The sequence below is a fragment of the Centroberyx gerrardi genome, chromosome 21 (assembly GCF_048128805.1).
Source record: "Centroberyx gerrardi isolate f3 chromosome 21, fCenGer3.hap1.cur.20231027, whole genome shotgun sequence".
In the NCBI taxonomy this organism is placed as follows: Eukaryota; Metazoa; Chordata; class Actinopteri; order Beryciformes; family Berycidae; genus Centroberyx; species Centroberyx gerrardi.
In genome coordinates this window covers 14,607,125-14,621,096 of record NC_136017.1, presented here as the reverse complement: position 1 = coordinate 14,621,096, position 13,972 = coordinate 14,607,125, and the positions used below count along the sequence as shown (strand labels likewise).

At 43.4% G+C, this 13,972-nt stretch overlaps 1 protein-coding gene across 2 annotated transcripts in view; it reads left to right on the top strand.

Annotated features, from left to right (window-relative positions):
* zranb3 (zinc finger, RAN-binding domain containing 3) overlaps positions 1–13,972 on the top strand; it is a 63,640-nt gene that overhangs the window by 9,475 nt on the left and 40,193 nt on the right. The window contains exons 1-5 of one of the 2 annotated variants that reach the window (XM_078291107.1): positions 547–649; positions 2,380–2,465; positions 3,778–3,949; positions 8,252–8,386; positions 13,194–13,313. In XM_078291107.1, coding sequence (XP_078147233.1) covers positions 2,386–2,465; positions 3,778–3,949; positions 8,252–8,386; positions 13,194–13,313 — 507 coding nt within the window. In that variant the 5' untranslated portion in view covers positions 547–649; positions 2,380–2,385. Of the gene's footprint in view, positions 1–546; positions 650–2,379; positions 2,466–3,777; positions 3,950–8,251; positions 8,387–13,193; positions 13,314–13,972 lie in introns of those variants that run through there. The other variant, XM_078291108.1, reaches the window with a different exon arrangement.

The following is a 13,972-nucleotide window of genomic DNA, read 5'->3' as shown; positions in this document are numbered from 1 at the left end:
TATTACCTGTAATTACAATAAACTACATTTATATACAAACAGTAACAATGAAAAAAAAATTGAAACCCAATATGGTAAACAATAAAAATGCCAGATATGGGCATGTTGTTTCTTCCTTCGCAGACGACATGAACCTCTATATGAACCTTGCACCTGTCACATTCAAACCTTTAAATTAAAAATTACACACAGGGTTACAGAACAATGAAAAATGAAAAAAAAAAAAATCCTATTCAGTCCAAAAGGGATTGTGGTCCCACTGTCAACCAAACTTCCACGCTGTTGTGAAGAAACCTTTAATGAGCAGCTAATTAATTCCAAAATGGACAGATCACGTTTTGGAATCAAACCCCTCATCATTTGAGTGAAGTTAGTACTTAGTACTAAATCACCTGAAGGTGTGTGTGTATGTGCGTGTGTGTGTGTTACATGCCATCCTCTCCTTCCCTTTGCCTCATTGCAGTAGTGAGGTTACTCTTCAGATTTCATCTCTCTCTCTCTCTCTCTCTGTCTCTCTCTCTCTCTCTCTCTCTCTCATATCTGAAACCAAATATTTCATTTTTCCATCCGGAGCGTAACCCGCCGGGCCCTGTCCGTGCCTCCATGCTGGCCTCGTCACCACTGTCATTACTCAACCGCGGATGTAACGGTGAGTTTGGGCACACGGCGAGTTTGGGCACACGGCTCGGGGCGCGCCGCACCGTTCACGACGTGCCCTCATTCCACCCACCTATTATATCAGCGCTGCGAGGGGGAAAACACCGAGCTCTTGTTGAGCAAGCGCTGCATTTAGAACAGCACTCTGCTTACGGCTGCTCCGATCGCCTCGCCGATGATTACCTGTCATTACTTGGCAAATTGCCTCAAATACTGAAAATTGACGAGACGTGGAGCGTATACACACACACACACACGCGCCCGAATTCACGTTTGCACACACACTCTGGGGTTTTTCTTGCACTCTTTGATGCGCACACACTCGGTACACATGCTCAAGTACGTATGAAGGGTTTAATTGCAAAATGCTATGGAAAAAAGTGCAGCTATTTGAAATTCATCAGTCAGTATTTTAAAAACAAATGATTCAGTGCTCAAAAACACAGCCATTTTGGAAGCAAAGGTCTTTTCATGACTCATAACTTTAATGCCAGGATTTTTTTTTTCTTTTCAAATCAGAATTTTTTATCGAATATGAGTGCACAATGCTTTTGACCAGGTTAATTGGTGCTGCTATTACCAGCCAGTTTACACAATATAGGATTGACAATCTATTTGCAGGATAATCCTCACATATAGTGCAGACAAGATGTAGTGCATGACAGTAAGTGACTAAACACACAAGTTCCAGTCAAAGCCAAAACAGCGTTGCAGTGTGGCAATGTTGGTATTGTTGATATAGTAGTGAGGGGGCAGTGAGTGTCCGTTGGTCCACAGTCATGAGTAGGTTGAACAAAACAGGATCAGCTTGACAATGCTGTGAGGTTTGGTAGCGCAAAACAAAGTGACAGAAAAATAAAAAACCTTGAAGAACATAGAAGAATCGTATAAAGAACATAGCTGCTAAAATCATCCATGTGTCCCCGGTAGATCATTGGCTCTGTTGCTCCATGCTAACACTTTAGCATACACTATGTTGAGTGATAGTAGGCTCACTAGCATTATCTCAAAAGTGAGAAAATGAGAACTTGTAGCAGCTCTAAAGCTAAATGATAAGTAATATTAAATTATATATGACCAAGTCTGGCAGTTAAATGAAATATAATACAAATGTAACACACTGTTTTGAACTAGCACGGACTACTTTTCTTGTTTCCATAGGAAGGGAAGGTGGTGGGTGATGGGGGACTGTGTGCAGCTACAAATCACTGCACTGACGATGAATACGTGGTTGCTCACCTGAAATAGTTCCAAAAATAAACCTGCCTACATCAGCTATATAGAGTTCATGATATTTCATTTTTAAAGTGTATGAATCTACAGGGCATATAATACAAACCACTAACAACTTTTTACTTCTAAAAGGTCAGTCTTCTTACTTTGGATAATGCTAGTTGCCTACTATCACTCAACACGGTGTATGCTACAGTGTTAGCATGGAGCCTACTATCACTCAACATGATCTACTGGGGGCACATGGATGATTTTGGTGTCTATGTTCTCATCATAACAGGTAAGTTAACCAACGAGACAATCTCCTAAAAACTTGGTGTGCTGCTTTATAAGGAAGGTAATTGCCATTTGGAAGAAACTGTAATGGGCGGATGTGTGTGCGTGAGAGAGAAAGTGTGTGAGAGAGGGAGAACAATGTTGCATACATGAAGAGTTTCATTTGAAAATAATATGTTGAGATATTCATTCTAATGGGATATATTTCTGCAGCTTTTCATGCAGATTGACGCCCTCTATCCCAAGAGGTTTGGAACCTGGTCTGACTACGCCAAGAAATACTGCAATGCCCATTACAGGTGGGTCTTTAACACACACACACACACACACAGGGTCATGTTTAATACCATGCTTATTGTACATATTTTGTATTCATTTCTTCTTCATTTCTTCTTTTTTTTGTACACGCTGCTTACAGGCTATAGTTCATATATTTTCATACTTAATACGTTCTAGTGCCATATTGTTGGTTCTATTCTTATTTATATTATGTTGATTCTTTCCTGTATACTATTACTATTTGCTGCTGCAGCAATCCAGTTTCCCTCCAGGGGAATCTCTAAAGTTTCATCATATCTATTCATACTTATCATTTGAATTGGACCCTTTTCAAGTGGTGGATTGGTACCTGACTCTGGTGGTCTAGTGGCCCTGGTGAGTCGATGGTTTGTGGTTGGAGCCAGACCAAAACCGAAGCCAAGTGGATCGGTTACATGTGTGAACAAACGCATCAAACGCATCATTTTGGCTGTCCATCAAAGTCATCTGCTCAGTCAGGGATGGGCTCAGCACCATTAATGCTGATAATGGTTTGTGTGGCTGGGAAGGCTGCTCTGAGCCACACACACACACACACACCCACACACAAAGTAGGCTATATCACACACACACAAAGGCACAAGTCCAGCCAGATTTGTATCAGTGTCATCTGATAACCTTTTTTTCTGAAAGACACGCAGAAACCTCTTCCCATCCTGTTAAATCCCTGCACTGTTTCCTTCATTTGAGTGGGGATGGCAGTAGCCCAAGGGGTAGAGAAGCAGGTTTGTGACCAGAAGGTCGCTGGTTCAAATCCCCACCCTGGCTTGGAGAATCATTTTGGTGCAAGTGAATGAGTATCTCCCCTCCCTCAACAACTACTATTAAAGTGCTGGAGTGAGAAACGGTAAAGTTTGCTAAGTTTGTCCACTCCACCAGCCAATATGGCAGGTAACCAGCCATTGTGTGGAGGGCCAGTTCTGTTCTAAAAATTCATTTGGCTGATAAATAGTGAAAGTTGCAGGTGGATTTTGGGAGGAACCTGCTGCTCTGGCCATTAGACAAAATAGTTTCCTGCTCTGCAAAGTGCCCTTAAGCAAAGTGCTGATCCCCTAACTGCTCCAGCAGAGCTGCTCAGCGGTTAACAGTGCAAGACTGTGGCAGGACTGAGCCGCTCCCAGGTGGGAATCACTACTCCTCCAGGCTGTTGTTCTAAATAAGAATGTTTTCTTAGTCAGTGTGCCTGATCAAATAAGGGTTAAAAGAGATAAGATCTGTTGGAAAAAATCGAAATGAATGCATCAGCAGCAGCAGCTTGCCCTCTCATTCGCTAATTTTCCCATCCCATCCCAGGTACTTTGGGAATCGGAGGCAGTGGGACTGTCGCGGGGCCTCCAACCTGGAGGAGCTGCACCAGAGGCTGAGCCAGATCATGATCCGTCGCCTCAAGGCCGAGGTCCTCAGTCAGCTGCCCCCCAAAATCCGCCAGCGCATCCCCTTTGACCTGCCCAAGGAGGGTGCCAAGGTAGCCGCCATACAGTCATTATAAAATCTAGAGATGGACTAATTGTCTGATTTTTTTGAGGTTTCCATGAGGTTTCTCCTTCACTCAGCTTCTGCTTGTTATACAAAGATTTTTATGTAAAAATCCACTCGTCTCATCAGCCTAAATAACAAAGTGGGGCTGCACCAGAGGATAGCGTGCCATCCCCACTAATTGAGACCCTGTAGATTCGCCCTATTTGCCTAAATGAAATTCTGGTGTTGTGTTGGGTATGTACACTTCTCCACCAAATTGCCTTATTGGCCAACTTACCTTTTACATGTTACAATAGGAGTACCACCAAAATCATGTCTTGTGTCTCTGGTAGATATCTCTGTCCTGTGCACATGCTAAGGCATGAGCATACAATTCATTGAGTTCCAGCAGGCAACTAGCTTTTATGCTTTTTGTTTTTTTGTTTTTTTCTCTCTTTTATCCCTATTCGGTTATTCTTCCAAGAGTCCATGCCATTAAAACAAGTTTAATAGTACAGATGACAACAATTAGTAAAACATGGACACAAAAACATATCTGCACGTCACATATAAATGACATACAACACATCCGATCAATCAACCTATGTATTCTCAATCATCCAATACACAGTCACAATATATTGCACCCACACTCATATGCCTAGAAATGCATTGCAAGTTTCCTGTAATTCAAATGGTATCATTTACATTATTCTATAATGCCAGCGATTTTAGAAATACATTCTAATAGCATTGTCTAATGTACTGTTTGTTTTTTTCTGCCAATCCTCTCATCACATAAAGGGTAAGTTGACCAACGGCAAATATCCCAAAAGATCAGTGTAATTTTTTAAGAGTGAATGAAATCCAAACTGTGTCCTGAACAGCAGTGAGCAGCACTCCGTCCAGAGAAAGATAAACTCACCAGCATTAGATCTTTAGCCTCTCTCATCCCTTTGGTATAAAGACTCACAGACCGGCCGGGCTGGTAAACATGAGCGTGCTGTGTGCAGTTTACTAATGTCACATTACGTGACTTCTGGGTATTGAAGTTAAAACAGTTACTTCTTGCTGCCATTTGGAGTCGCCTACTTGTGAAGTTGCCTAGTACAGATTTAAGATCAAATAACTCACTACGCCAAGGATGCGTGTGTGTGTGTGTGTGTGTGTGTGTGTTCCCTTTCCTCCATCCTAAAGAGGATGTCAGGGTAGCTGCTCTTGTAAAGGTCATGTGCTGTGTGTGTGTGTGTGTGTGTGCGCATCCCCCTTTAGCCCACTCGAAGTTCTGGTTACAATTTCTAGCTCCCACACCACACCGGCTCTGTGTGTGAGTGTACACGTGATATGTTTTGTATCAGCAGCAAGGGTGGAAAAACACTGGAAGAATCCCTCAGCACTCTTTTACTAATTAAGCAGAGAGTTACCATCCCAGGAATGACACAACAATAACAATGTTGCTGCGTTTCTAGCCTACATAGTGGCACCAATTAGGCCACTGTACGCAAATCCAGAACTGTTGGAAAAGTTCATGTCATTGTTGTCCTTGTAGTTGTTCTCACATCCCTCTCCGAGCGCGCCGGTCTAAAGTTAGCTGAAACGGCAACTTTGATGCTTAATAAGCTCAGAGACATCTGCAGGAGATAATGTGTCTTTGGTCGGAAGAAAAACAAGACCGTGCCTCGTGGTCGCTGGGCCATTCCGGTTTAATCATTCCGGTTTCTGCAGTTAGCCAATAATGCAAGCTAGCTAAGGTTAGCTTAGCACAAACAGAAGTTTGGTTGTTTGTTCTGTTTGTGTAGTTTTGACTGCTGCATCAACATTACCAATCATGTTGACTTTTTATACACATATATAGTCAGTTTGTTGGTGATACACAGTAAATCATAGTAATTATGGTATTATCCATATCAGTTAGCAGTCTTTTATCAAATGATTTGTTAGTGGAGCTTGCTAGCTTTAGCTAGCAAGAGAGAAAGCGGAAAAAAAGCAGAGGTAAAGAGGAAGTATTTATTTAACTTCCAGAAGACTCTAACCCAGTTTCAGGCAACAAGCCAAAGACAAAGCAACAGCTCAGATCCCCATTTAATCATAATTAATAATAATTAATAAATAATAATAATAGTAAAAAAAAAAAAGCCTAAATTCTAAATATTGCTTGTTTACTTATACATATACATATACATATACACTTATATATCACTTGTTCCACCATGGTGTGTCGTGCACAGGGAATGACGGAACAATCACAATGCATTCTGGGCAAGATGCGCACCTGAAATCTAGATCGTCGTTGACTCGCTCACTTGGCCCTCAAAAGATCCACCTCAGAAAGTCCACTTTAGTTATCAGAACATCAGAAGCTATATTGAACATGTTAAACTTGTTCAGTTATGAGGCAGACCAACTTCTTCACTAAGAAATGGACATAACATATCAACATAACTGACTTTGCAGACGTTCTTTTTCCCCCCCAGGTCTTTTTGAAGCATGACTTCCCTGCAACACGCTCTAGTTTTGCTAGCTGGCGATATATAGGCCAGGCTTGCTAACAGGACCACTCACCAGCTCTTACCACACCGCCTCCTTCCTCCTATCTCATTTTACTCCCTAATGATGGCTTTTATCTTCCACAACCAGACACTTTTTATTCCCCTTCTGCCCTTTACGTTTTCAGCCCTGGCCTTTTGTCAGTGTTAGTCTAGCGGCTCGGTGAATATCATTGGGAGTGGAGTGTTTAGCCTCTGAGATGTTTTTTTTTCCCCAGCGGATTCTAAAGAAATGCTTGAATGTATGTTTTTTTTGTTTTGTTTTTTTTAACCGAAAAACATTGAGAGGCAGAAAAACCTGCTCATCCGAACTTTGTTAATGCCGGTGCGGCGGAGTGAAACATCTGAGCTAAAACATGAAGGAAATGCAGCATCGTGCTCCTGCAACACGACGCCATTAATTCATGGAACTGTCCTTTACTCTGACAAGGGTTCGACTCGACTGAAATGTTAATTGTTTCAATAAACGCTGATGTGTTGCGGGAGCGGGGTGTGGGATTTCCTCCATGTTTTTACTGAAAACATCGCATGGTGCTAGTCTTGAAAACACATCCTGCAAAAGTGCACAGTCTGGTCAAGCATACATCATGTTGTGTGTGTGTGTCTGTGTGTGCATTAATAAGGCTTCTCTCCCTCTTTCACCTGTCTCTCTCTCTCTCTCTCTCTCTCTCTCTGTCCGCCCCCCACACCCTATTAATCGTATACTCTTAATCACACACACACACACACACCCCACCTCTTCCTTCAGCTTGCCATGTGTTTAACAGTTTTGCATCGTCTTGGCTACTGATCGTTTCTGCACTTTGTGGTGTTGCAGTCTGAATTCACTTGGATTATATTGAGATTTGTTGTGAAAGTGAAAAAGTGAAAATATGTTTTTAGATTTTTTTGCAAATGAAATACAGAAATATCTCACTACAGGTTCTTGTGTGTTGATCAGTCATAAAAACAAAATCCAGATTGAATCCACTTAAATCAAATAAGGCTGTAACATCACGAAAGGCAGAAAAAGTTATTGCATGAATACTATATTAAGCGCATACTTTGCAATTATCCAGATACAGTATGCTGTGTTTGTTGTCTAAGTTCTACATAATGAGGTTTTGTTTTGTAGTTGCATTGTCGCATTAGTGTCAAAAAATAGGATTATATCGCAAAAAATGATTCGCTATTTTAGTAAGTCTGCAGTTCATTTGCAAGTTTTCAGGTGAGAATTCTAAAGAATCTCATTTTTATGATAAACAGAGCTAACCTATATGTCAGCGAGGAAATGTATGGCCTCTGTGCGTGTCTTGTTTACAGGTAGGAGGTAGCATATGCTGCTCCTCGCCGGCAGCCTCTCCCACTGCGATCCGCTCCGCTCTCCACCGCCGCCTTAAATACTTCTCGCCAATCACCTTGAGAGCACACGAGGCGTCTTTGATTTATTGTGCTGGCCCGGCTGCTTCTCCATCTTCGACCCCGGCTTGTCACAAGGCGGCTATAATTGGGAGACGCTCATGACCCACCTAACACAGCGGCCCAGTCGGAGGGGGGGGGGGGGTGGCATCCTTGGGAATTCTCCATCTCTCTCTTTTGTCTCTCGCTCTCTCTCTCTTCCTCTCTCTTCCAGGAAAAGTAGGACACCCAGCAGCACCATTAATTGTTTTGCCCTTTATATCTCCAAAAAAAAAAAAAAAACGTCGAAAAACAGGAGGAGAGGGGGCGGATAAGGAAATAAAGGACGGAGCCTCACCGTTCTCTCCTCTCTCCTTGCCTTCCAGGAGGCCTCGGCCAGCTTCGGCGAGTGGGAGAGGCTGATGAAGGGGCTGGGGTCGGGGGGCGCCGCCGCGGACAACCCCTTCACCGAGGTCATGGGCCTGATCACGCGAATGTACAAGCAAACGGCCATCGCCAAGGTAACCAGAGAGCAGGCTGTACTCTTATCTTGTTTTACCCCAGCAAAGGCTAGTAGCGTACAACACAGCAGGCTTTCATAGTAGGCCTATGGCATTACACCCCATTAAACACCATAGTACTGTGGAAAGTAATGTTTCAGTTTAGAGTATTTGCACTTAAAGCAGAGGTCCACAGGAGTTCAGGAGCAGTCAACCACTAACGTTAACTGACCAGGGGATCCAGCCACAGAACTTGAATGGATAGAACGGTCTGCTGTTTGTGTAATTTGGCTAGTACAGCATAAAATGGCGATTATGGGATTTTAAGGGTTAATTGCTATGGTGACAATGCAAGTCTGGGCATTAGGCTGTAAAGTGTGTCACACTTGCTTGAGAACTGAGTAGATGAGTCTGTTAGCAAACCGTCAAAACTCAACGGAAAGCTAACGTTAGCGACAAGGTTAGCGTAGCTTTATCAAAGATTGTACTTCTCTTGCTAGCTCTTCTAGTCAGCATTAGCGTATTAGCAAACCATGGCAGCAAGGTGACAGAGAAGCTCCTTTGGTTTTTGGATTTGCTCTCACCATCTGCTTGCTGACAAATGCGCAGCAAAGCAGGTCTTTGCTGCAAAACATCTCCTCACTGACTTGCCGTAAGTCAGTTTATACAGAAGTTAGCCCAACGGTTCACATAAAAATGGCCGCCGCTCCTGTACCGTTGTTTTGAATGGGAATGACCGTTCTATCCATTCAAGTTCCACTTCCCTCCACCTCAACCTTTTGGCTAGTTTATTACAATAGGCGCATGTGAGCAGCATCTCCCAAAAGCTCCAAGTGTTATACCAAGTGAAGTCTTGCTTCTGAAATGGTGAAATATCACTAATGTTTTACAGTGAAAATGAAATATTGATGATGTACTATATGTGTCATTTAAGCTCTCTATGTGTTCAATATGTTCAATACATTCCAGTGCAATACAATATATTATTTTGTGAAGAAGTGTTGTAAATTCCTTTTTTTGGTGTACCCACTTTCCTCTCAACTTGTCTCATCTACTTCTACTTCAGCTAGCGATTTCCTACGTTTCCCAGAATGCCTTTCAACAACCCCCAGAGAACAGGCCAGAACTTGCTGCATCCAGCTGTTCGTGATACTTGTAGGAGGAGAGAGCGATAACAATAGCATAGTAAGAGATGGAGAAATTGATCTCTCTGCCTCTTCTATGATGGATTTCTCCCTGTATGATTGTTGGTATAGAATGGCTCTAGAAAGAAGCCCTCGCTTTTTGATTCACATTGACGTCACATTGTTTGCGTTTGGCCAGTTTATCTGCAGGATTAAGAATATTCCACCACCAAAACAACAAAATGGGCCCAGAAATGCATGGCACATCGACACTAGCTGTTTTTTTTAAATATTCTAAATATGTTTTAGGGTGGATTTTTCCTGCAGATAGAGAGCATGGCAGCTGTAACCAGGCAAACTGTGAGAAAACAGACACCAGCACATCATTCAGCCATAGACGACATGTATGGACTAGCAGGCAATCAATAGAGACATTCCTGGTCTGATGGAAAGGTGTCTTGTGTGCAAGCTGTCTGTCTCTCCCCTGTGGTTGTCACCCTCTACACCGTCTCTGAAAACCTGACGCAATATATTGTCCAGAACACTTTTTTTGCTTGCCTAAAAATTGGCCAAAGAATATCATTTTTATTCATTTTCATTTTCCAGGAAATCATGAGTTGGTGGCACAGCATCATTTGATGTTCAGAGCGCTTGGCCAAGCGCTCAATGAGATCTCAGGGGAGACCATCGCCATGGTAACAGAGCCTAATGGTCACCAGTGAAAGCACTTAGACAAAGTAGGGAGTTATAACTGAGGTATTATTCAGTTGCGTCGAGCCTGGCATGATTACACCTTATCTCAAAGTTACATGCCGCTCCAAAATAGCATCTCTGTGATGTTGTTGCCATGGAGACTCAGTCGGCCCTCGGTTTGAAGTGACGTTTTTTAATGAGAGAAAAATAAGCAACGCTCGGTGCAGGAAGGTGGCTGGATACTTATGAGGAAGGTTGGGGTCAGAGAACCCGGCGCCTCTCGTCTTTATCGGAAATCTACCAGGCGCAGTGGAGGTGCATGCTGGGAGCGTGATGCTCGTTTTAGACTTCCCGTTCTTCAATGTCAGCTCTCCGCATAGCTTCCAACATCTGAACGGCTCCCAGCCTCGTTAGCCAGGCTGCTCTCGCTAAACAGAGGAGCAGCCAGCTGATGGGAATGGACAGCTCCTGAAATAAAGAAGACGCTGGAAAAGTTGAATTTAGGACTGTAACCTAAATTGGTGCAACATTACACATCATTCACATTATTTGGAATTGATGTCAGTCCGAGGCTTTTAGGGTGTAATTGCTCTATTTTTACCGTGAAGCACTTCAAGATTCGCTCGCTACACAAGTGGAATTTCTCGTTCTATTTGTAGCCGGAAAAATTAGTCCAGAGCGAACATTTCCAACACATATATTACTCTCCAATCATCTGCCACGTTAGAGGGCCCCGCGTTCCTCTCAATTAGCCCTGCGCCCTCAGCCATGAGGAGCGTGGCCCCGGGGTTAACGAAGACCGGAGATAACCGCGGAATGCAATCATCGGCGCCGCGCCCGCTCCGCCTGCCTCCGAGCTTGGATCTTTTTTTGCGCTTGGCGTTGTTTGTTGATTGGATTTCTGCTCGGTTTAGCCTAACACCGGACCTCGTTTCATTGCAAAGCCCCCCCCCCACACACACTCAACCCACCCCAAAAACCGATACCGCCAGCCCGCTCTCATTTCCTCTCCTATCGGTTTTTCGAGTCAGGCCACACTTTTCTCTACTTTTGAAAGGAAGGAGAGAAAAAAAAACACTTTCTTTCTCCTTTTTTGGGGGGGCTATGGGGAGGGGTGGAATGGTGTGATAGATTCACACATCTATGTCACTCTGACGAGCGTCGCGGCCCCTGCCTGCCTGCCAGTCCGCCTGGCGACTGAACTGCCAAGCGCCTTTGGGGTATTTTTATTGCTTTACCCGCCAAGCATCTGCTCCCAATTACCCAGAGAGGACGGCTCTGATGCCGGACTTTAAAGCGAGCTAACGGGCCGCTTCAGACAGCGGAGAAGTTTGTGCACTAATTAAACTCAGCGGAAGGAAGCGGGCGAAGCCAAGCCGTCGGTAATGAGGACCCCCCAGAACAGAACGGGGTCGGCGGGCTCCGGCGCGGAGATTCATTATCGGGCGCGTTGGCTAATTATCGGCGAGGCAAAGCAGAGGTTCCCCCCCCCCCGCCCCCCACCGGAGCAGGTGTGATGGGTGCAGAGGTTGTCAGGTTGCAGGACGTGCGGAGATTATAGGGGTGCGGAGCAAGGCCTGTCTGCAGAAGCTTCTCGTAGTGGCTCCGCTCCACTCAAATCAAACCTCGATATATCCCACTAGTTGGTGCTATTCTTAGATTTTTTTTTTTTTTTTTGCCCCGGGGCCCCGAAATGAGCCGAGGTGGGCTGCGATTCGACGCGCTCGCCCGGTGGTACATCCACCACAGCTTGGCAGAGGGGAGCGGGAGTGGCCAGAGCCAGCACAGGCTGATCACAGGTCAGCATGGCATGGTGGAATGGCCCTCAGATATGTGACTACCTACTGATGCCACCAGTGTTGGCTTCATACAGTCATCCTATATGCCAATCAGGGCGGGAGATACCTCCAGTGCTGGGAAATTTGGACTGTGATGACAAATTTATATCTTCAATGCAATGTTACCAAGCACTTGACAAACGATAAAGCAATGATAAATAACGGCCAAACAATGAAAATGCCAGACAGGTTACATAAGAATAAAACAAGCAAATACAACAAGAATAAAAGTTAAGAAACTAAACTTTAACCTACTGCAATAAATTTGGACTGCAGCTGTCACTGTCACTGGCAGGTAACCAACCTTACATATATCTCCGGGTGTCTGCAGGTCCTGAAAAAGTCTTAGTATAATTTCCAACATTTTATCTCAACTTAAGGCATAAAGCATTTTTACATCTTAAATTCACTTGCAGAAGTCTTGAAAAACAAACAAATACATCAACCCGGTCACAAACAAAAAAAAGTCTTCAATTATTTTTTTTTGACAAATATAGATAGTGAAGTTGATGCCTATGTATGAATTTCTTTCCAAAGCCTTTGTCTTTCCATCAAGGCAAAGGGCGGCTACTTTAAAGAATCTAAAATATAAGATTGTTTTGATTTGTTTAACACTTTTTTGGTCGCTGCATAATTCCATTTGTGTTATTTCATAGTTTCGATGTCTTTACTTACTATTCTAAAATCTGAAAAATAGAAAAAATAAAGAAAAATGCGTCCAGTGTCCAAACTTCTGACTGGTAGTGTATATTTGGGTCATTTTTGTCTACTTGACTGGTGGAACGGCAAAGTCGCCGGCAAGTTCTTGGGATTCACACGGCCCTTCAGATGAAAAAGCACATTTCTCGCAACTGATGTCATTCCGTACAAAAAAAGAAAAAAAAAACGAGCACAGACCAATCATATCTCCAAGTCGTGAAGTATTGATTTGCTCTCACCCTCTGCTTGCTGACAAATGCGCCCTCGTCGCTCTGTGTGCTCGCTCCCTTTAGAGTCTGGATCCATGGCATTCAATAGAGAATCGATCACAGGGAAAAGGATGCCGCGGTGATTAATTGACTTCTTCTTTGATCTCGCCGATCCCTGTGTGGTCGACCAGTGATTGATTCACTTGCTCTCGTTCATCCGTGTCTGTTTCTGTATCTGTGTGTGTGTGTGTGTGTGTGTGGCCAGGCGGGAGCCGTGAAGGACTACATTAAGATGATGCTGGAGACGGAGCAGCTGAAGTTCCTGGTGTTCGCCCACCACCTCACCATGCTGCAGGCCTGCACCGAGGCCGCCATCGAGGCCAAGGTAACCGCAGGGTGCAAAACAGTGAAACAGCCAGTAAAAAACATACTTCTTTCCCTTTTTAAATCTTAATCCAAGGCCTTAAAAGGTCTTGAATACAGATAAACAAAGTATTTTAAGTCTTGAGAAATCAGCCCAGTCACACGAACCTACAGTATTCTGATTGGACTACATGTATTATATGTATTCAGATGCAGATGTTTTCATTTTCACGTTTCCATCAGTTGTGCAGTTGGTCTTATATTTCATTCTAAAAGGCTTTGAAAAAGTCTTAAAAAGTCTTAACTTGATGAATCTTGCTGTCATTCTGAACATAACCCACAGACAGATGCACTGTATGGACAGTCAATCTGACAGATAGACAAGCATATGGACAGGCAGACAGGCAGATGCCCACAGTCTGTGCTGTGTGTTTGTGCATATTTGTGCATCTTCGTGTCTGTTTTTTCCCTCTTCCCACTTCTCTCTATTTGAAAGGTGTCATTCCAAAATGATGTATGTCCATATGTTACCTGCAGTTCATTGTTCAATATTTCTAAAATCTAACATCCAGTGTGTAAAAGCTTCATCAACCAAGAACTTCAAGTTATCATCAAATTTAAGATCTTAAAAAAACTCAAAATCTTAAATGCAGTTATTAAAGGTTTGTTTTTTCACCTTGT